At 43.0% G+C, this 23,389-nt stretch overlaps 1 protein-coding gene across 2 annotated transcripts in view; it reads right to left on the minus strand.

Moving 5' to 3' along the window:
* The window catches only part of nup188 (nucleoporin 188), a 93,960-nt gene that overhangs the window by 19,420 nt on the left and 51,151 nt on the right, over positions 1 to 23,389 (minus strand). For both annotated transcript variants that reach the window (XM_060935610.1, XM_060935609.1), the window contains exons 15-28: positions 20,642 to 20,797; positions 15,519 to 15,645; positions 15,284 to 15,371; positions 15,120 to 15,196; positions 13,368 to 13,482; positions 12,903 to 13,023; positions 9,919 to 9,985; positions 8,809 to 8,934; positions 5,533 to 5,669; positions 4,852 to 4,958; positions 3,179 to 3,385; positions 2,728 to 2,897; positions 1,098 to 1,167; positions 776 to 843 (exon numbers count right to left, since the gene is read on the minus strand). In XM_060935610.1, the coding sequence (XP_060791593.1) occupies positions 776 to 843; positions 1,098 to 1,167; positions 2,728 to 2,897; positions 3,179 to 3,385; positions 4,852 to 4,958; positions 5,533 to 5,669; positions 8,809 to 8,934; positions 9,919 to 9,985; positions 12,903 to 13,023; positions 13,368 to 13,482; positions 15,120 to 15,196; positions 15,284 to 15,371; positions 15,519 to 15,645; positions 20,642 to 20,797 (1,636 nt within the window). The remainder of the gene's footprint in view (positions 1 to 775; positions 844 to 1,097; positions 1,168 to 2,727; positions 2,898 to 3,178; positions 3,386 to 4,851; positions 4,959 to 5,532; positions 5,670 to 8,808; positions 8,935 to 9,918; positions 9,986 to 12,902; positions 13,024 to 13,367; positions 13,483 to 15,119; positions 15,197 to 15,283; positions 15,372 to 15,518; positions 15,646 to 20,641; positions 20,798 to 23,389) is intronic.

Below are 23,389 nucleotides of genomic sequence, written 5' to 3' on the forward strand. Positions count from 1 at the left end.
AGGAAACCCACACGGACACGGGGAGAACATGCAAACTCCGCACAGAAAGGCCCTCGCCGGCCACGGGGCTCGAACCCGGACCTTCTTGCTGTGAGGCGACAGCGCTAACCACTACACCACCGTGCCGCCCTCAACTAAAGAATGATTGAAAGATTGCCACCAATAAGACAAAAAAAAAAGGTAAAAACTAAACTTTAACTTCAATTTTGGTGAGTAATTTTCATAAATTTAAAAGATAGGTTTTCCACCAACATCAAGCCCAGCAAACTAATGGCCTGCCCTGTAATGTAAAGTTAGGTCGAGGAATGAAACCAGGCAGGGTTCTGGTAAAAATTGTTTTAGCTGTCTTCTCTTAAAGAACTTAAAATAACTTAGATTGAACTGAATAATCTCAAATGCTTCTTGTAGCTTTAAAATAGTCCCAGCAGGTGACTCTGAAGAAAAATACTGTGTGTGTTTGAACTCCGCCCGCTGTAAACACTTTGCATACACCCCAATGACCGACTCCACCGACCGCCACGACACCACCGTGCACGATTCCCTCACCGGCACAGTGGAGCACCACAAATTGCTACCTGGTCTGTGGGAAACACTGTATTAATTATTAAATAATTTTTACCCACAAATCAGGTGTACATGTGTAAAAGCATACGCATGTGCGTGTGAGAGAACAATATAGTCACCACATTACAAACTGTATGTGCAAAAAAGTGTGCAGATGCCCAACATTTTTTCCACGTCATTCAATGTGAAATAGTGTGCAATATCATCTTACCTGACAACATAATAGATCTCGAGGCCTATGATCTTCATTACAAAGGCACAAGACTCCAAAACACACGGCTAAACAAACAAACAAACAAACAAACAAACAAGTAGCAAAATGAGATTACAACTCTCTAAGCAGCAATCCCAAATGCAACAGTTAATTCAATGTTATTATTTCTCATAGATTAACATAAAAGGCATGATGATATATTGGTATGAAAGTGCACCAGAACAGGAAGATCTTTATTACATCATTTAAAGCAAGGGTTCTTAAACTTTTTGCGACCATTTAACCCTCAATACAGACTTTTATAGATGTAAAACGTCACCTCTGTGGTCTCTGATGGTGGGGGAAGTGTCCCGAAAAGCGGTGCGGTCAGATTGTCCCAGAACCTCTTCCTGAGGCGGCGGCGGGGGAGAAGGAGGAGAAGAAGAAGAATTTAAGCTGAATTTGGCAAGCCCCATATCAGTGCTACAACTATGCTGCTATAAAATCTGCCATCAACTAGCCTTTCTGTCAGAAACTTCATTTTTGCATGTGCTGCTCAACCAAATGGCCAAAAAAACAAGGCAATATGTCAACTGGAGCATTTCAGTTGGATCTAATGACAGTGTTGCGTGCCGTAACATAGAGGTCTGCGCGGGACAGAATTTTCAGTCCCACTCCCGCATTGTGCAGTCCCGCTCCCGCAAAGAATTATGATTTTCAGTCCCGCCCGCGCCTGCCATATTTTGTCCGGCTCCCGCCCGCAAATCCCGCATGATGCAGACGTTTGCGTTATTTCTCACGAAAGTTCTTGTCATTGGCTTGGGGAATTAAACATGCTGAGCTTAGCTGAGCTCTCCACTGACCGATCCTTCACCTAGCGCACGTAGCGAGGGTGCGCGTTGCCAGGCGGCGTGCGCAGCTGAGGCTTTACAGAGATACCCATTGTGAGCTTCACTAGAGGAGCTCTGCTCTTCTGCCATGATCGGAGATCTCAAACACGGAAGAGCGGAAAGGAATCGGAAACGTACACGAGATTAGACCACTGTGGCAGCGGGGGCGTGGCCAAGCAGCAGTCTGTGAATGGAGGGTGGGGTCGGGGAAGGTAAGTGGCTAGGTCATTACACCTGATGTCAATTTGTGTGTGTGTGTGTGTTTGTTTGTTGCAGGGATGGAGTATAAAGGGAGGGGGAGAGGAGCGAAGAGGGATTCGCTCCCCGACCACAACACGTGTGTGTGTGTGTGTGAGTGAGTGAGTGAACGAGTGAAAGAAAGAAAGCTGAAAAGCTCAATAAAGTGAGTGGGTGTGAACACGAACTCCTGCCTGCCGTGCTTCTGTGCTCCACCCACATCGGGGATTACTACAGTGGTGCTGAAACCCGGGACGCACACCACTCACTTTATTGAGCTTTTCAGCTTTCTTTCATTCACTCACTCGCTCACACGTGTTGTGGTCGGGGAGCGAATCCCTCTTCTCTCCTCTCCCCCTCCCTTTATACTCCATCCCTGCAACAAACAAACACACACACACACAAACTGACATCAGGTGTAATGACCTCGCCACTTACCTTCCCCGACCTCCATTCACAGACTGCTGCTTGGCCACGCCCCCACTGCCACAACCACATCCGCAAATTTAGGCATCTTAAAATGTTTTTATTAATGCCAAATAAAATATCCAGCACAAATTATATATGATAGACATAAATTAATAATTTATAAATTTTATTTTAAACACGTTTTTAGTTAGCGGGACTGCAGCTTATCACCTCTCCCGCCCGCTCCCGCATTGTGCACTCCCCCTCCCGCCCGCATTGAGCTTTCAAAATTTGTCCCGCGCCGCGCTGCTTTGCGTCGGGTCCCGCGGGACTCCCGCGGGAGTGCAGGGCTCTACCGTAACAACAAAGCAGTCGCTCTTACTGTCCTCGAAGGAAAATAAACTAGAACAGAAGGAAAATGTGGTGTGTGTGTACCTGCTACGTAGCACAGACAGTGCGCTCTCTCTGCGGTCCTGCCACAGCGCATGTAGGAAGGCGAGTGCCGCCCGCTGCAACAGCGGGGGACACCATGACTGGCTCTGCACATCTGAGTCCAACAGCTCCAGAACCACGGACAGACAGCTCCACTCACCCAGAGAGAACTCCTGCCAGACAGACAATTATTCAGAGACACCTAATATACACACACGGCTTTCCCACAGACACAGAACCGTTACCCTATCTGGAACTGTTCAAGGCTTATCCACCACAAAATGCTAATTCATGGCCGATAAATCAACGGTTCGGTACACACTGATGGTCTGAACACTCTTCTGGAATTGAATTACATACAGATTTGGTGCTCAAATATCACATTAAATTAAACAGCATTGAAAATAAGCAATCGATCTAAATGTCGAACACCAATACTTCGCTGGCTTCTGACCTTTGTCCCCTCGCTGCCCTCCTTGGTTTCCAGGTTGAGGAAGAGCTCAATGAGACCTGGCTGTGTCTCCACAGCAACAGTGAGAAACTCCAGGATGGTGACTTTGACACGCAGGTCCACCGTTTTGCTCTGCATGTGTCGAAGGAACGCATCCCTAATGGCTGCTGCATCACTGCCTAAACAAGCATACACTGACATGGGTGCCACCTGTACAGATGCACACGCAGACATGAAAAATTAAATCCTGCCGTCTTGTAAATGCAGCTGAATTTGATAACATGTACCGAAACTTAACACTGTAAAATAAAGGGGTGTTCACACGGCAACTTTTACTCCGGTGTAGCACCGGGGCTGCCCCGGTAGAGCGTTCACACGGTACAAAGTTATACCGGTGTAGCCCCTGAAAGCTGCTTAAACCGGTGCAAATCTAACCCTGCTCAGGAGGTGGTTTAAGAAATTTACTCCGGACGGGCATTACATAATTTGCATCCTGGTATTTTGCGCTTCCAAAATGACGAATATCAACAACAACAGAACTGCATGTCTTCCAGTGTTGCCAGATTGGGCGGTTTTAAGTGCATTTTGGCAGATTTGAACATATTTTGGGCTGGAAAACGTCAGCAGTATCTGGCAACACTGGTGTCTTCATCCACGTTGTTTTACCGGCGCTTGGTGATGCCATGACAACCGGGAAAAGGAAGTACATTTTCACGCATGCGCATATTTCATTTCCGCATTATTACTATCGTATAGCACGGTCGCAAAAACTGCCGTGTGAATGCAAGTGGGGCTGCACCGGTGCCAACACGCTTCTCTCTAGTAAGCAGGTTTGTGACGTGTGAACGCTCCACAAAATTTACACCGGTGTAAGAGATATCGCAACAAAATACATCGGTGCAGCATCGATGCAAATATGTGCCGTGTGAACACCCCTTAAGACAGCAAAATACTTCTGAATGGAAAAATCAACCAGAGTATCACAGTAAGATATGAAGCATAGACAAACACGCAAATATAAAATCTATTAAAAACATTTATCATGGCTCATATTTTAGTCTCCACAGTCGTAATAGTAATAGTGAATGAACATTGCACCACATTGTATTTAATAATTATCTGCCGAAGGCTCAGTGAACATTCAATAATAACCTCGTTATTATTCACCGATATTCACTGAGCCTGAGGCAGGCGATTGTTTTAGTCGAAATACACAGGTGATTATTAAAAAAGAAAAAATTTAAAAATCATATGAAAAATTTCATTTCGAACTTCAAAAGCGACATGCAAATGTAATAAAGGCACGGTGCAGACTTGTGTCACTCATCTATGCCAACTCGTATAAAATACTTTATTTTGAAATGAATAAAATAAAATCACAATTCCACCTTACCTTTGAATAGTTTTAGACCAAACTTCGTAGCATCTTTAGTGCTTTTAGGAACAACATTGTCTTTCCTAATCTGTAACTCTTCCTCACGTACGGTCACAAAGTGATTGGCCGGCATTTTGCCGAGTCGCTCGAGCCGATTATCGAGAAATGGTCCGAATTCTTTGACCAATCAGCGCGCGCGATTTTCTATCACCGCCTGTGTATTTATACTAAAACCAGTTTTTAACCTAATTCAAATGAAATGTGCGTGTAACAGAATTCTGTAATTAAGACCACGTTTTACCGAGGCGAGCCTCTTTAGCAGCTGAACAGCGAGTCTCGGGAGAGCAGGATCGTGTTTGTGGTAAATGTACTTGGCCAAAACTGCTATCAAGTTGTTGCCATGGCCTCCTGTAACCGGGGAAGGGGAAGAATAATTAATAAATAAATAAATACACACACACACACACACACACACACACACACAAAAATAGTTTTACAGATGCAAAGGCATCAAATGTGCCATGACCTTTACAGTATAAATAAAGGCAATCAATCAGTCAAGGTATTTTGGTGTCTGAAGTTTGTGTCTTTAATTTTAACCCTTTGGTGACTGACCCCTTGAAAATGGTTCCTCCAGGAACGATGACGTTTCAGTTGTCAAGACAACGGAAAAACTAAAATACAAGAGCATTTTGTTTTGTGCACAAGAGCATTGTGACGTATCTTTCTGTTTTTGTATTTTAGTTTTTCCGTTGTCTTGACAACTGAAAAGTCATCGTCCCTGGAGGAACCATTTTCAAGGGGTCAGTCACCAAAGGGTTAAACTGGAACTGAGGTTAATGTAGCAAACAAGTCGACAGCTTAGCAGACAAACTGGTTTGGGACGCAAGACCATTTCCATCTTTGGTCAAATTATTCTGCCAAGTTAAATTTCATACTGGTGTGGCTATTGTTTCACAATATGAAATGTGCGAGTTCTCACCATGCTGTGTGAGTGCCTGCTCCAGAGGAGAAACGGTCTCTGAATGTGGTTTGAGTCGGATGACATTGTTGGTGACAGAGAAGGCCAACTTCACTGTCTGAATCAACACCTGACCAGGACCTTCACAACTCCCACTGCTGAGAGAGAGAGAGAACTAAACAATGAGTTCCATGGTTTAAAACACAAGCGGTGCATCCACCAACAAGCCTAGTCCTTCTTGTCATGCCTGAAGAAATACCCTTAAAGCCTAGGTCACAACCGGACGTACGATTTTTTGGCCGTGCGATTTTTGGCGTTTCCCAAATCGCTGCGTTTTTTTTTGTTTGTGGAGAAAGACGCACGTTGGCCGCAAGTTTGTCTTGCAACCTGAAAAAAACGTAAGCGCCCGTAGAGTTTGTTTGACATGACAAAGAACCTCTGCGGCTGGTCTGCGGCTCGAAAATCAGCACGTCACACGCGCGCCCTCCGTGCGTTTCTTGCGTTTTTTGCACGTAGACCGGCCGTAGGAGCACGTACGGCCGGTTGTGACCGAGGCATTAAACATACTTCAAATAGAAAGGAAGCTATTAAAGAAAGATAATCAGACATCTTATTTGGATCAAATGCAAAATCTGATTAGTTCATCTGTTGGTTACGATGATAATTCCATATAAATCCCAGAAACATTTAACCACTCATTAAAGGAGATACGCAAAGCCATGGCCTCACTTTCGTTTATAAACGCCTTGAGACCTCACGAATGGCACAGGAATAGTTTTAAGCGTTAACAACAAATCTAATATAGTAATTTTTACGATTAAAGTGAGATATAGGTAGCGGTCTGAGTGAATGACCTTGACGTCTGTAACGTCACAGCAGGAAGTCTATCGGTCTCGTCGCCATTTCTGCTATACTAAAACACAAAGCTGACTGCAACTCCGATCCTTCATTTTGAGCTAATTCATCGCCATGCCACGTAGATGTGTTGCTGGCCGGTGCAGCAACACGACAGAAGGTGGATTTACGTTGCATTCGTGGCCTAAGAATATTCAAACTGCAAAGATTTGGACACATTTTGCAAGAAGTTCACGGGCACATTGGGCACCTATGAAGTGGTCTCTCCTCTGCTCTGCACATTTTACTGAAGACTCGTACGAAACCTCTGATCTGTTGAGGAGCGTCGGCTATAAGCCCGTATTGAAAGAGGGTGCAGTACCAACAATTAAAGAAAAAGAAAACTACAAGAAAAGTATTTATTTTATTTTTAAAAAAGGAAAGTAAGTTCAGTTGCACCAGTCCTCCTGGAGTGAGCTGAGGGTTGTTGGTAAAACCCAGGACGAAATGGGACGTGACATTATCGCTTGGGCAGTGACCTCCCCGCGGTTGTTGCTAAAACCAGTGACGTCCCATCCCAGGTTTTAGTAATTGCCTGAGCCGAGCAGTAATGGTGGAGTACTCAGTATGGAGAAAATAGAGAATGAGTGGAGCAGCCGTCTTATTTCTAAACTGGATATCGCTGCCATCTTGCCCTTACGTGGAAGAAGCGAATGAACGGAGAACTGAACGAACAACTGAAAGTCAGATTGTTTCAAAAACAATCAGCCTTCAAGAAGCGAGAACACAGACGGGTAAGCTCTGACTCTCGTTTGGATACAAAACACGTTGTTGACCTGCATTTAGATTAATACATGTAACTTGTATTGTATGTTTAAGTTACCGGTATAAGATTATTTAATTTGCTTCAGAATGTGATTGTCTCAGTTCATCTGATTATTTAATTAGCCTTTTAAGTTATAACACCTATCCTGTTTTAATGAGAGTCAACCCACAATCAATGAAGTCAAATCAGTCTTAGTTGAGCAAGTGGGTAACGGTATTTCTTACTTTCACCATAAATTTTTATTGATATGACTTTGGTCTATAGCTGTAAAAGGCCTCGGCCTTAAAACCGGTTCCCGCTGTGACGTCACGCACTCAGGGCTGGCTGGCTCAGCGGGGCAGCTCCAATGCCAACTTTGCGGTCGATTTTAACTCTCAAAAATATATATATTTTTTATTCCCATTTATGCAGCATACAAGAGTCAAGGATGGAGATACTATCCACTCAGAAATTAATTTACAAATAAAGGTTCTGTGCATCTCCTTTAAGGAGGAGCTTGGTGAAAGCATGGATGGACTGACAGACTATCTAAATAAAGTAATGCCTCCACCACCTAGTGGCAGAGACATAAAACTACATAAAATACAAATTAGGTGGATAAGTATGATAAGTGATCTGGGAACACTACAAGAAATTATAATACAACACATAAAAGGAAGAAAAAAATTTGAAATTCTGATCCAATACAAAATTGTAACATCAAATCAGCTGATTCCAATCATTAACTTTTTTTTTTTTATAAATGTTACACAAAGTGGTCATGGCATGCATGATATCTCAGAAAAGTGGGATAAAACTGATCAAATTTAAACAGTTAAATCATTTTATTTTTTTTCGCGGTCCAATTTCCATCAAATCCTGTGCTCTGATTGGCTGGTGAGCGGGTCGGTATCCTACGATACGGACCCCAGTTACGGACCTCTAGCGACTCGCTCGTTCACAACAACAAACATAGTAGCATTTTTTGTCAACATGTATCTTTTTTTTTTTATAAGATTATCAAAAATCTTATACATTTTTGCCAGCATTTCTCAGGAGAATAGCATTCATTTTACAGCATGGATAGCGATAACGACAGTGTTCACAGCAAAAGCGAGTTTTACTACCCTGAGGAAGAAGAAATAAAAGAAAACATTTCAGGAGAAAGCTAAAACGTGTAACTGTTGCTAACGCCGAGCAAAAACATAGCTGAATCCTGAATGACTCCTATTTGTATAAATAGGGGACTACATAGGCGGCAAAATGTAGTTTTTTTCCTGCCATGGAAGTGCACTTGTATACCGAGGAGGAAGCCATTTGCATTACAGCCGTGAATGAGGATTTAAAATGGCGGCTCGGCTCGGTTTTCCCTTTCGGGCACTCTCGTTTTCTGTTAGAATTTGGTAAAGAAAAAAATAAATATATTATTTCCCGGCTTAAGGTCGGTCTGTATGGTGAAATACCGTGACCTCGGCCTTGAATACTGACCTCGGCCCAGACAGCCTCGCTCAGTACTTTCAAGAGCTCGGTCACGGTATTTCACGATACGGACCTCCTGGCTGGTAAATAATATATATTATCTAGCCATATTGGATTGGAGGTAGAAAAATCCCCAACCTTAGATCTGTTCACAGACACACCCCTACCCCCACCCCTACCTGCTGGGCTGAGCTGCTAGCACTGTGTTGATGGTGTCCACTCCCACGCCCATGATGTTCACCACAGCCTGGCCTGCTTCAGTGTTTGCCAGACTGTAGATACATAGAGACTGCAGGCTGGGAGTGCTGCAGGGGTCAGAGGTCACCAAATGCACACATTGAGTCTCATAATAAGCACATGCGCGCACACACACACACACGCCAAACAGTTTAAACAAATGCATGATACAAAGCCACACATCAGTGACACGGGTGTTAGGGTAATGGAATAACCTATGCAAGGCCCTTAGATTGGGGAAAGAGCAGAAAAGATTGCTTACTAGATATACAGTGCACTCCGTAGGGTACACAAACTATTAGGCATTGCACTTAAAGGAGCGTCATGTCAAAGATGGCTTGACACTGTGTATGTGCGCGCACGTATTAGGGTGCATCAGTTGCCCCCTAAAAATGAAAAGTTCCTCCAATCATGATGCATTTTTGTTTTTATGTTCCTTTTGGTAAGAAAACACACTGGGTGAAATATTTTGACAAAATTCAAAAGTTTAATGGTGGCACCAGGAGCTCAAAGTTATGGAAAAAGCTGCTATTTTATGACTTTTATGACAAAATTTCGATCACTTTTCATGAAACATTATGGCACCTTATAGAGTATACCAAATATCTTAGATACACATTTTTAGTACATATTCTAAATATATTATCAAGCACAGTTTGAGTTTTAGCTGTTCATTGAATCATTGTTCAACTACTTTTAAACAATACAAATGTATTATGAATCACATTAATGCTTCTCAATCCCTTGCAAAGGTTCTTAACATGATCTCTGGGTCACAAGAAATCAATAAATGGAGTCCAACATTGTGATTCAAACCTTACGCGAAAACATAAAATAAGCGTTTTTGGCAAAAAATGAACCTCATGGTGCCACCATTAGACTTTTGAATATGGTCAAAAATTTTTACAGGATGTCTTTATTGGTGAAAAGGAACACCCAAACAAAAACGCATCAGATTTTATGAAAAAGTGACGGCAACTGATGCACCCTAGTGCATATATATATATAAAAACAAAATTAGCAATGATCATGAGTGTCATGGGTTGCCATACCTTCCCTGTGACTCCCCCTCAGGACTTAGATTAAGGATTGCATGGACCAACTCCAGAATCAAACAACCTGAAGAAGGCAGAATCCGAAAAAATTGAATTGGACAGGAGTTGAGTGACTATATTATACGGAAACGAGTATTTTACTGGGAAATATACCACTCATATTTTTCATACGAGCTACATCTGGGACATGGAGATTCAAAACCATGACAGACATCTCTATGTCACTCGTTAGGAAACCGATGAACTGTTTTGATAAATTTGGGTACTTTTTGTCGATATAATAAAAAGGAAAATCGCATGTCATCTTGAAGATATAAAGTTTATCTTCTCGTGCTGAAAAACTCGCGTGCGTTGCAGATCTGAGTGACACACTTTCCAATATTTCACGCCAAAGACGTCACTCCCGGTGTTTTCCCGCTGACTTGGCGCGTGTTGTCAAAATGGCAAACCAGTTCAAAATTAAATTTCTTTTGATTAACTTGCACATTTTTCGTGGATCTGTCCATATAATGTAAAGAACATTACATAATGGCACAAAGATATGAAATTTATATCTCTTCATGTTGTGCACTTCGCTCGCTCGTTAAGGTGTTCACCACCCCAAGATAAACTTCATATCTTCACGCAACCGTGTAATATCCTCTACATGAGTGAATAATGATTAAAAAGTAACATTCAATGTTCGGTCATCTCCTTTCACTCCATCCATCTAACATTCTTCCGTTCTTTAAGTGATTATTTTCGTACTTTCTTGGTATTACTGTTGAGATGTTTCATGAATTTATACACCTCTATAGGGGTGTTCACACGGCAACTTTTACTCTGGTGTAGCACCGGGGCTGCCCAGGTAGAGCGTTCACACGGTACAAAGTTATAGCGGCGTAGCCCCTGAAAGATGCTTAAACCGGTGCAAATCTAACCCTGCTCGGGAGGTGGTTTAAGAAATTTACTCCGGAGTAAATGCTAGTTTGTGGGGCAGCACAGATATAAAATGGGACGTCTGAACGCTACAGGGGTAGACTCGCTACGCCTGAGGAGAGTTGATTACATACGGGCATTGCATAATTTGCATCCTGGTATTTTGCGCTTCCAAAATGGCGAATATCAACAACAACAGAACTGCGTGTCTTCCAGTGTTGCCAGATTGGGCGGTTTTAAGTGCATTTTGGCGGATTTGAACATATTCTGGGCTGGAAAACGTCAGCAGTATCTGGCAACACTGGTGTCTTCATCCACGTTGTTTTCCCGGCGCTTGGTGATGCCAGGATAACCAGGAAAAGGAAGTACATTTTCACGCATGCGCATATTTCAATTCCGCATTATTACTATCGTATAGCACGGTCGCAAAAACTGCCGTGTGAACCAAGTGGGGCTGCACCGGTGCTAACACGCTTCTCTCTAGTAAGCAGGTTTGTGACGTGTGAACGCTCCACAGAATTTACACGGGTGTAAGATACATCGCAACAAAACACATCGGTGCAGCATCGATGCAAATATGTGCCATGTGAACACCCCTTATTACTCTATGCTGCACTTTAGAAGCAACATACTTTGAGACTAAGGGTGTATTCAGACCAGGATAGTTCGATAGTTTACTTGCTTTGGTCCGAACCAAATGTTTTTTTTAATTTTTTCATTTAGGTGCGGTTCGCTTTCACACTGTACATTTTAGTAAGCGGACCAAAATCTGTCAACAAAGCCACGCGCCCTGAGGTCGTTCAGGTATTGGTCAGAGACGACACGCGCACAAAGCGTTAAGTTCAAAAGTAGTCATGGAGGCTTTCCGTGCTGTTATTCTTTTTAATGTCATCAAAGCTATATGTTTTTCCAGTTTTTACTGTTTTTACAATTGTGCGATTACTATGCTGTTGTACAAGTAATTTATCAACGCTGACGACAAAGGGCAAGGCGGCTACGGAGGATAGCGCTGATGAGCGCACATCATGTTGTGACAGTTCTGGCTCTTCACGCAATAGATGAATTTCTTTTTTGCGTCGCTAGTACTGCCACTTTTTGAAAGAATGTCCCTGATTTTAATGTAGGTCTGACGGAGTTTCTTCACTTTTAGCCGACATTGTTCTGGGGAGCGCGTGAACCCCTTCTCCTTCATTTTCTCACTGAATACAGCAAACATGTCGGCATTTTTGTGTGTTCTCTCCAAAAGCTCAGATATGTGGACATCTGCCCATATATCCACAAGGGTGCGCGTTTCTTCCTCGGCCCACGTTTGCCCCCTACTCATTTTTTGTACTCGCCTACCACTGGTGACTGAACGACCCTTGACAACCGAAACAGTGTTTGCACTTTGCGGTGGAGTGTCAAGACTCTGTTTCCCATAATGCTCGACAAACGACGGAAGCTCCCGAGGTACAAAAAAGCAAAACTGTCGGATTAGGTCCGGTCTGTTTTCACACCTCCAAAAGGTCCGCACCAGGGTTCCTTTGGTCCGGACCGAGTCCGACCTTGCAGCTCGGTCTCGGTCCGCTTGTTTGGTCCGGACCAGAGTTCGGTGGTTTGTATTCAGACCAACCCAAAAGGTCCGGACCAAGGGAAATTTGGTTCGTTTGGTCCGGACCAAACAACGTAGGTGTGAATACGCCCTAAGAGTGTGAGGTAGTTCAAGACAACAACAGAGGTCACTCAGAATTACCGATTTATCCTTACTTGTATTCTCCGTCTTCACGGAGTTATTCCCTCCCCCAAAACTCAGCCTAACAGGCCTAATCCTTTCCAGTCTAACAGCGAACAAACGCGTTTTCGTCTGTTTATAAGAACAAACACTAATGAGGTCATTATCACACGTGTGCGCACGTGTTCACCTAATTCAATACTCGACATCGTTGTAATGCAACTGAAAAAAAAATATGGAATGAAGCCAGTGCCCGCGTGTGTTTTAGGATAATTATTTACAGGACAGACACATAGATCATGCTTATTCCTACATCTATGTGAAATCAGAAGAAGGTGCGTGCATGTCTTACCAATCTTCTCCCGGACACCGTGTGTGTTATAGCGCCACTTGTGGTAGGTCGGCAACATCTCTTTCAGGACCAGAAGCACGCAGGGAATGAGCCCTTTGCTCTGCGTACTGCCCACTTGACCCTACACACACAATTTTTGTGTAATTGTCACTTTTTTCCACACACAGTTGATAACTAGCAAAATTCAGAACTGAGGCTGAATCACAAGTTACTCGATTTACGCTTGGACAGGGATCAAATTCGCATGAATCAATTCTATTAATATTTAATATCATGTAAAGTTCAGGGAAATTGAAGCATTATTGGTTTTTGAAACATATTTATGAAAACCACATGCTATACAAACACCTCTACCAACAGAAAAATCGCATAGGTCTTAGTGTAATCTAAGTAATGATGTGTTCTGATATGCAGTGCACACACACACACAAAAAACGTTTCTGGTTATACGATGATGCGAGCTACCTTCACGAGTGTGGTCACCAGTCTCAAGAAGGCAACGGTCACTGCATACTCTCCTCGCGGCTGCTCAATCAGCACCAGCAGGTTACCATAGTTACCTGCCTTCATGCCTTCAGCACTGTCAGACCGAGAAAACAGAGAAAGACATGGTTTAAATAAAAAAAAAAAATTATCTACAGTAAGTTGATCATGCATAGAAAAAAGGAACATGGATGGATTGCTGGTGCACATTTGAAAATGTGTCAGACACAGTCACATTTCCACAGTGATATGATAAGCAGGGGATCCGTCAGTTAATCGGTGAGTGAGGAAAACAAAGCCAGGCCAGGGGTCTTAGCAATCCAGCAATAAAATGTATTTAAATACTAAAATTTATTTTTTTCACAGTCCGGTTGCCATCAAATCCTGCGCTCTGATTGGCTGGCGAGCGGGTCCATATCCTACGATACGGACCCCGGTTACAGACCTCTGGCGACTCGCTCGTTCACAACAACAAACATAGTAGCAATTTTTGTCAACATTTATTTTCGCATTTCTCAGGAGAATAGCATTAATTTTACAGCATGGATAGCGATAACGACAGTGTTCACAGCGAAAGCGAGTTTTACTACCCTGAGGAAGACGAAATAAAAGAAAACATTTCAGGAGAAAGCTAAAAATCTCTAACTGTTGCTAACGCCAAGCAAAAACATGGCTGAATCCCGAATGACTCCTATTTGTATAAATAGGGGACTACATAGGCGGCAAAATGTAGTTTTTTTTCCTGCCATGGAAGTGCACTTGTATACCGAGGAGGAAGCAATTTACATTACAGCAGTGAATGAGGATTCAAAATGGCGGCTCGCCTCGGCTCGGTTTTCTCTTTCGGGCGCTCTCATTTTCTGTTAGAATTTGGTAAAGAAAAAAATAAATATAATTATTTACCAGCTTAAGGTCGGTTCGTATGGTGAAATACCGTGACCTCGGCCTTGAATACTGACCTCGGTCATGGTATTTCACGATACGGACCTCCCAGCTGGTAAACAACATACAGGTAGTCGTCAACTTACGACTGCGTTTGGTTACGACTGACCGGTCGTAAACCGATCTGGTCGTAAGTCGGCCTGTGTTAAATGAACGTAAGTATATTGTGATGTGTAATGATATTGTAATCATCTTAAAGTCTTATTTTATCAACATTTTCTTATTTCATTACCTTGGCTCATTATTTGGTTTAAGTCAAACACTGCATACTACACTGTGTACAGTACGATTCGTTTAATATGTGCAAAACAAAAAATACGAAATACAGGTGTGAAAAATAGAAAAAAAAAACATTTTAGTTTGAAACATAGCAAAATACAAAACTTAGTGACTGCTGGCATCACTGGTGCTTGGCTGTGGGTCGTCTACGTCACCATCAGCTGTTGCAGCGCTTGGGCTGGCGGGAGGATTTGCTCGTTTCATAAACCAGGAGCTGGGGCGGAAACTGTATGACGGAGTGCGCGAGGGAGCGCGAGAGAGACTGCGCGTGTGCCTGGAGCTGGGGTGGAAACTGTTGTACGCGGCGAGAGGCGCTGCCGGGAGCTGGGGCGGAAACTGTCGTACGCTCAGCTAGGAAACACTTGCCAGTCATAACCAGACGGTCGTAAAGTCAATCGGTCGTAAGTCGACGACTACCTGTATATATAGTGTAGATATCGCCACCACCCTGACATAATTATTCTTTTTATACGGCTGGTTGTGTGCGAGCTTTCATTTGGAGCTGGTGTTCACCTGATGGTCTGTGCCATGTTGCTTAGAGGGGTGGATGAGAAGGGCAGGAAGCCAGTGTGTTGCAGACTGGACCAAACCTACCCAAATACAAAAGCGTTACAAAAGAATTAGTAGTCGTTATCATTAATATTACTATTTCGGAATGGCTTTTAGGCCACACCCACCTTCCCAGGTTCCCGTGCGGCCAGCACAATGAGGCAGTTGACACATGAAGCGATGACGTCCACGGGTGGGTTTATTACAGAAGTCAGCCTGAGAAACAATTGATCATAATTCAATAATCCGTTAAGTCCTAACATACTGTAAATAAACCTAAATAAACTTCAAAACCGTTTTTTTTAAATATGCAAAGATAAGTGAATGGCATGCAGACTTGAAAAAGAACTTTAGTGCCTTTACCTCTGTAGCAGCATGTAGATGCGTGACGTGAGGGGCAGCAAGCAGTCGGACACTGTCCAGTCTGTGCTGATGATCTTATGTACCAGGTCCAAAATTGGCTTTACTCGTTCACAGTGTGCCAACACATCTAATAAACAAAGTTTTCATTTGGGGGAGGGAAAAAAAAAAAAGTTCCTGATTTGACTACTAGGTGTCTTATGTATAACTACTGTATAGACCCCTTTCACTGACGTCACCCGAAACCGGAAGTAAACAAATCCTGCGCCATATTGGAAGACCAACAAACTCGTGATTGGGGGAAATAACGGCAGCGCACGGTATTTGAACCCACGAGGCACTTGGATCATCAAAAATCTACAATGGTAAACTTTTGTGCTGTGTTAGGGTGTTCTAACAAAGCTGATGGGAAAGGTGAAAAGAAGTCTTTCTACAGAATACCAGCTGTGATTGAGACACAAGGGGAGCAAACCAAGGAGCTTTCTGCCAGGAGACAGAGAGAGGATTTAGTTGCTTTATGCAGAGCGGATCTGAATACTTCTCGTCTACAACAGTACAGAATATGTTCAGACCATTTTGTTACTGGTAATTCACTAGGCTAGAGTGTTGTAGAACATTTTTTTAAATGTTTACTGAATAAAAGCATCCTTAATTTTATCACATTTATGTTATGTATTTCATTTCTTTCTTTTGTTTTAATTTTCCTCCCTCCATCCCTCTTTGGATTTTAAGGCCCGGTCCCACTGGCCGATGGACACAAAACGTATGCAAAAAGGACACAGCGGACGAGCAAAATTTCGGGGGTGGCTCTATCCGTTTTCATCCGCTCCAGAAATGGACAAAATTGGCGAAAATTTGCGAAAACAGAACGGAAAAGAACGGACGTGGGTAGTATATAGCGGGGATGTTAAACGCATGTTCATAGGAAGCCTAGCGGATGAAAGCAGATGGAAGTGGATGACAGCTCCGAAGGGGTTACCGGTGATAACTGAGAAGCGGACGCACAGCAGAAAGAGCGGATGCATAGCAGATGAAGGGGATGCATCACGTACGTCTAACGGAAACAAAGGGGATGTTGCGCGGATGTATATCGGATGCAGACCGTTCATTGCGCATGCGGGGGGTATGAATTGCGTCTGCTCCGCGGATATAAAGGGATGCAGCACGCATGCCGTCAGCATAAAGCGGAAAGACGTGCTGGCGGCTACATCGAGAGATCCAGATGATTTTCTCCCCCTTTTTATACAAAATATCGATTGTCCGCTAGGTGTCCTTCTACATACTCTAGACATACTCCAGACATCCTAAATATACGAGATACATCCCAGATATAAACGCTTTGTCCGTTTTGAATACTTTATATACGAGATGCATACGCTTACATCCTTTCTATTTCCGTGCTACTAACGATGAATAGACGTTTCATGTACCTTATCTTTCCCCCCTCTTTCCGTTTACAGCTGCAGCGGATGCGAGTTGCGAGGATGCCCAGAGGATGCAGAGAGGATACAGCAGACGTTTAACGGATGATAACGGACATAGAACGTTTGTTGCTCGTATATGTCGCGGATTTACATCGTACACGGCGGAAAGTTCATCCGTTCTAAAAGTTTTGTGCAGCTCAAAACTTTTTGCGCGGATGAAATCACAGTGGACGGATGCTCGATGGATAGAGCGTATGAAGCACGTATGCAATGAGTACATTATTGGATGCATAGCGTTTTCCAACGGATGGCAAAGATTTTTTTACGTTTTACATCCTCTTTGCATCCGTAAGTGCAGTGGGACCGGGCCTTTAAATATAGTTTTTCCCCATGTCCAAATAATTCAAAGATATATAAATAAAAAGAGATAAGTAGTAAATTAAAAATAAATTATGAAATAAAATAAAAAAATCCATAACAGCATGAATACAGATTGCAATAGTGGTCAAGTGCTATAATTTTTTTAACATGATAGTGGAGAATTTCATTTAATCTGCACTGATTATTATATGAAATATAAATGAACAAATTCTGAACAGGTCTTTCATAGAATGGAACAACTGTTAATGTAGTAAAGAAAACACTGTTAACATGTTAATAAACGAAAATTTGCTGCTACATTTCAGGTGTAGTTTGTTTTATGTATGTATGTACTTGCATAGATGTGTACTTGGTCTTCCAATATGGCACCCTAACAAAATCTCGCGGTGCGGTGACGTCACGCGAAAGCCCTCTATAGAAAAAGCAGCTTCTAACTGATCCTCTTCAATATTAATAAGGCTATTAATAAACCAAAACGCAGCGCTTGCACAATATACACTCACCGCCCACTTTATTAGGAACACCCACACACCTGCTGTTTGATGCGGTTCTCTAATCAGCCGATCCTTTGACAGAAACACGATGCATAAAGTCATGCAGATACAAATCAAGCACTTCATTTACTGTTCGCTTCAAACATCAGAATGGGGAAAAATTGTGATCTCTGTGACGTTCACTTGCCCCTTTTCCACCAAAGCAGTTCCAGGGCTGGTTCGGGGCCAGTGCTTAATTTGGAACCGAATTTTCTGTTTCCACTGACAAAGAACTGGCTCTGGGGCCAGAAAAACCGGTTCCAGGCTAGCACCAGCTCTCTGCTGGGCCAGAGGAAAGAACCGCTTACGTCAGCGGGGGGGCGGAGTTGTTAAGACCAACAACAATAACAAGACCGCGAAAGATCGCCATTTTTAAGCGACGAGAAGCAGCAGCTGTACAAACGCGAAGTCATCCATTATTATTATTGTTGTTGTTGCTGCTTCTTCCGCGTTGTTTTTGCTTCGATATTCGCGCCAAGGTTTATGCAAACGTACCGACGTAACTGACGTATACAGCGACGTAATGACGTGGCTTCGCTTAGCACCGCGAGCTATGGAAAAGCAAACTGGTTCTCAACTGGCTTGCAAGTTGAACGAGTTGTGAACCAGCACTGGCTCTGAACCAGCCCTGGAACTGATTTGGTGGAAAAGGGGTATGAGTGTTGGTGCCAGATGGACTGGGTTGAGTATTTCAGAAACTGCTCATCTCCTGAGGTTTTCACACACAACAGTCTCAAGATTTTACGCAGAATGGTGTGAAAAACAAAAAGCATTGCGTGAGCGACGGTTCTGTGGGCGGAAATGCTTCGTTGATAAGAGAGGTCAAAGGAAAATGGCCAAATTGGGTCGAGCTGCAAAGAAGGATATAGCAACCGTGGAGAGCAGAAAAGCATCTCAGCATGCAACAGCAGAAGACCACACTGGGTTCCACTCCTGCCAGCCATGAGCAGGGATCTTAGAATCAAGAACAAGTTCCTACTGTATTAAAGTGGCCAGTGAGTGTATATTTGAGAAGTCTGACACTAAAATATTCATCTCATCTCATTATCTCTAGCCACTTTATCCTGTTCTACAGGGTCGCAGGCAAGCTGGAGCCTATCCCAGCTGACTACGGGCGAAAGGCGGGGTACACCCTGGACAAGTCGCCAGGTCATCACAGGGCTGACACATAGACACAGACAACCATTCACACTCACATTCACACCTACGCTCAATTTAGAGTCACCAGTTAACCTAACCTGCATGACTTTGGACTGTGGGGGAAACCGGAGCACCCGGAGGAAACCCACGCGGACACGGGGAGAACATGCAAACTCCACACAGAAAGGCCCTCGTCGGCCACGGGGCTCGAACCCGGACCTTCTTGCTGTGAGGCGACAGCGCTAACCACTACGCCACCGTGCCGCCCTGATGGTCAAAATGTTACAATTAAATATCTTAAAATTAAAGAATTGTCTCTAACTTCAAGGTCTCAAAATATAGAATGAGCTCATTAAACATAAGAAGAAGAAACCTTTATTTGTCACATACACACTTCAAGCACAGTGAGATTCATTCTCTGCATTTAACCCACCTGAAGCAGTGAACACACACACACACCCCGAGCAGTGGTCAGCCATACTACAGCACCCGGGGAGCAGTCGGGATTAAGTACCTTGCTCAAGGGCACTTCAGCCCAAGGCCGCCCCACATTAGCCTAACTGCATGTCTTTTTGAACTGTGGAGGAAACCCACACTAACACGGGGAGAACATGCAAACTCTACACAGAAAGGCCCCCGCCGGCCGCCGAGCTCAAACCCAGAACCTTCTTGCTGTGAGGCGACAGTGCTAACCACTACACCACCGTGCCGCCCAAAAAACACGGTTTGGAGTGTGGAGATGCCAGGGATTGAACCCGGGGCCTCATACAGAAAACATTTCAGAAATTCACTACCTACCTAGGCGGTAGTGGTTAGCGCTGTCGCCTCACAGCAAGAAGGTCCGGGTTTGAGCCCCGTGGCTGGCGAGGGCCTTTCTGTGCGGAGTTTGCATGTTCTCCCCGTGGGTTTCCTCCGGGTGCTCCGGTTTCCCCCACAGTCCAAAGACATGCAGGTTAGGTTAACTGGTGACTCTAAATTGACCGTAGGTGTGAGTGTGAATGGGTGTCTGTGTCAGCCCTGTGATGACCTGGCGACTTGTCCAGGGTGTACCCCGCCTTTCGCCCGTAGTCAGCTGGGATAGGCTCCAGCTTGCCTGCGACCCTGTAGAACAGGATAAAGCGGCTAGAGATAATGAGATGAGAAGTTTTCAAGGCGAGATATAATATTATACCACTTTTCCACAAGTTGACACAGTTCTCTGAGGTCTTAATGAAACGTCTGAAACGCTTTGGCCAAAACACCACAAGGATAAAGCACCACAAAACCCTTCTCACCCTGTTCAAAACAGCCACATTTGAGTGCCTGTCCCTTTAAATGATCGAGCTACTGCTCACCCCCTTCCCCCTCTCTTTGCCAGCCAATCAGGTAGCACTTTCCTCAAGGATATTCATTCATAAAGGCCGTTCTCAAGCCATGAGCAGAGAAGAGGTGGTGGCATAATTCTAATTAGCTCTGCTTGCGACACAGAAAGGAGAGTCGAATCTGAATGGCTTGTTGAAGCACACATTTTCTGAAACAGGCAGCCCAAAAGAAACTGGCTGGGTTGGCTTATTTCAGAGTTGGGGGTCAGTAGGCACACCAGATAACCAAATGTACGTGCACAAGCACATCAATATTGCCTGTGTGAACACTCGGTGTATGTGTTTACCAGCAGTAGAGACAACATGCAGCAGCATCTCAATCTCGCAGGTGAAGAGGGTCCACGAAGAGTAAGAATAATCCCAGCGCACCATGTAGCCGTGCTCGCTCGCAGAAACTTGACCGTAACACCCCTGCAGCATCCGCAAATTGGTCTGACCTGCACCTGTGAGAGAAAGTGGAAGAGACAAAAGCGAATTAAAATTTGCACATACATGTGTTCAACACATAAAATGATGCAAGGCTTTAAAAAAAAAAAAAAAAAAAAGAAAAAAGATTTTCACTGTTATCTATGTGGGAATGCCTTGTGCCTTGAGGGAGCAGAGCTGAACATAGTTCTGGATGGGGGCGGAGCTAATTTCAAGGGTGGAAAAATGTCACCAGAAGCTTCAAATAAATAAAGAAGCAAGATCCACTGCATGGCGATCGGTTTTCCTTTTCCTAACCTTAGGCACCTTTAAAACATTATAGATTGTTTTTGTTGCTTATATTGTTAGAGGTGTTGATATTGTTCTTGTTGAGCGTGCTAATGTTATTAGAGTTGATATTATTACGGTTTTCATTTGTGCTGATAGTTATTTTTGTTGGTGATATTGTTCCTCTTGTTTCGATTATTGTTGATGTTGATATTGCGACTGTTCTCTGTAGCGTTATTATTCCTACCACCACCACCACCACCTCGCCCCCTAGTGGGACAGCGAGGTATTGTGATCACCCTGTCTCTGTGTATGTCCCACCCCAGATTTTCACTCATAACTCAGCAACACTGTACAGATTGACATGAAATGTGTTGGGCTGATGTATCATGATCATAGGAACCCATTCAATTAATTGTGTTGTGGTGCAAAGAAAAAAAAAAGAGGAGAAAAAAAAGAAAGCGTACTTTCTCTCTCACACACACACACACACACACACACACATATATGAGTGATTCCACGCTTATGGGTACTGAAATGGGGACATGAACTTATTTTTAAAAATTCACCTAAAACCATTTCTTTTTTTTACCATCAGGTCACAAAACATGTAATCTTTAATGAATATGTTAAAGGATAACTTTAATTTTCTGAGATGTAATAAAAACATATTTATATGCCAAAGTCAGAACGTAACAGAAGTGTTGTGGACATGTATATTCTCAATTTTAACAATGTAGAATTACTTTTTGAAACATAGGAAGGTGATGTTTTAGCAAATATAATTAATAAACATGTGTAGTAGAATAAACATACACATTCTTTCAATAAGATTAACATGGTATATAGCTAGATTGTAATTAATTTGTAACAGACGCGAGATGGACAATCGTAACAGAAGTAATGTAACAGACATCATTTTGGAACTCATAGGCTTGACTTTGGCATATAAATATGTTTTTATTACATCTCAGAAAATTAAAGTTATCTTTTAACATATCATTCATTAAAGATTACATGTTTTGTGACCTGATGGTAAAAAAAGAAATGGTTTTAGGTGAATAAGTTCATGTCCCCATTTCAGTACCCATAAGTGTGGAATCACTCATATATATATATATATATATATATATATATATATATATATATATATATATATATATATATACATACATACATATACATATACATATACACACATACATACACACACACACACACACACACACACACACAGTGCTCAGCGTAAATGAGTCCACCCCCTTTGAAAAGTAACATTTTAAACAATATCTCAATGAACACAAACAATTTCCAAAATGTTGGCAAGACAAAAGTTTAATATAACATCTGTTTAACTTAAAACGAGAAAGTAAGGTTAATAATACAAACTTAGATTACACATTTTTCAGTTTTACTCAAATTAAGGTGGTGCAAAAATGAGTACACCCCACAACAAAAACTACTACATCTAGTACTTTGTATGGCCTCCATGATTTTTAATGACCGCACCAAGTCTTCAAGGTATGGAATGAACAAGTTGGCGACATTTTGCAACATCACTCTTTTTCCATTCTTCAACAATGACCTCTTTTAGTGACTGGATGCTGGATGGAGAGTGATGCTCAACTTGTCTCTTCAGAATTCCCCATAGGTGTTCGATTGGGTTCAGATCAGGAGACATACTTGGCCACTGAATCACTTTCACCCTGTTCTTCTTCAGAAAGCCAACAGTGGCCTTAGATGTGTGTTTAGTCATGTCGGAAAAGTGCACGATGATGCCATCAATGAAATGCAGCTCCCCGACACCAGCAGCACTCATGCAGCCCCACATAAGGACACTGCCACCACCATGTTTCACTGTAGGCACCATGCATTTTTCTTTGTATTCCTCACCTTTGCGACACCATACAGTTTTGAAGCCATCAGTTCCAAAAACATTTATCTTGGTCTCATCACTCCAGAGTATAGAGTCCCAGTAGTCTTCATCTTTGTCAGTATGAGCCCTGGCAAACTCTAGGCAGGCTTTTTTGTGCCTGGGCTTTAGGAGAGGCTTCTTTCGTGGACGGCATCCATGCATGCCATTCCTCTGCAGTGTACGCCGTATTGTGTCACCGGAAATAGTCACCCCAGTTTGGCTTTCTACTTCTTTAGATAACTCCAGTGAACTTGCATGCCGATTTTCTTCAACCCTTCTTGTCAGAAGACGCTCCTGTCAAGGTGTTAACTTCCGTGGACGACCTAGACGTCTCTGTGAGATGGTTGCGGTTCCATCTTTCTTAAATTTTTGTACCACTTTTGCTACAGTATTCTGACTGATAAGTAAAGCTTTGCTGATCTTCTTG

This window comes from Neoarius graeffei, chromosome 12, assembly GCF_027579695.1.
Source record: "Neoarius graeffei isolate fNeoGra1 chromosome 12, fNeoGra1.pri, whole genome shotgun sequence".
In the NCBI taxonomy this organism is placed as follows: domain Eukaryota; kingdom Metazoa; phylum Chordata; class Actinopteri; order Siluriformes; family Ariidae; genus Neoarius; species Neoarius graeffei.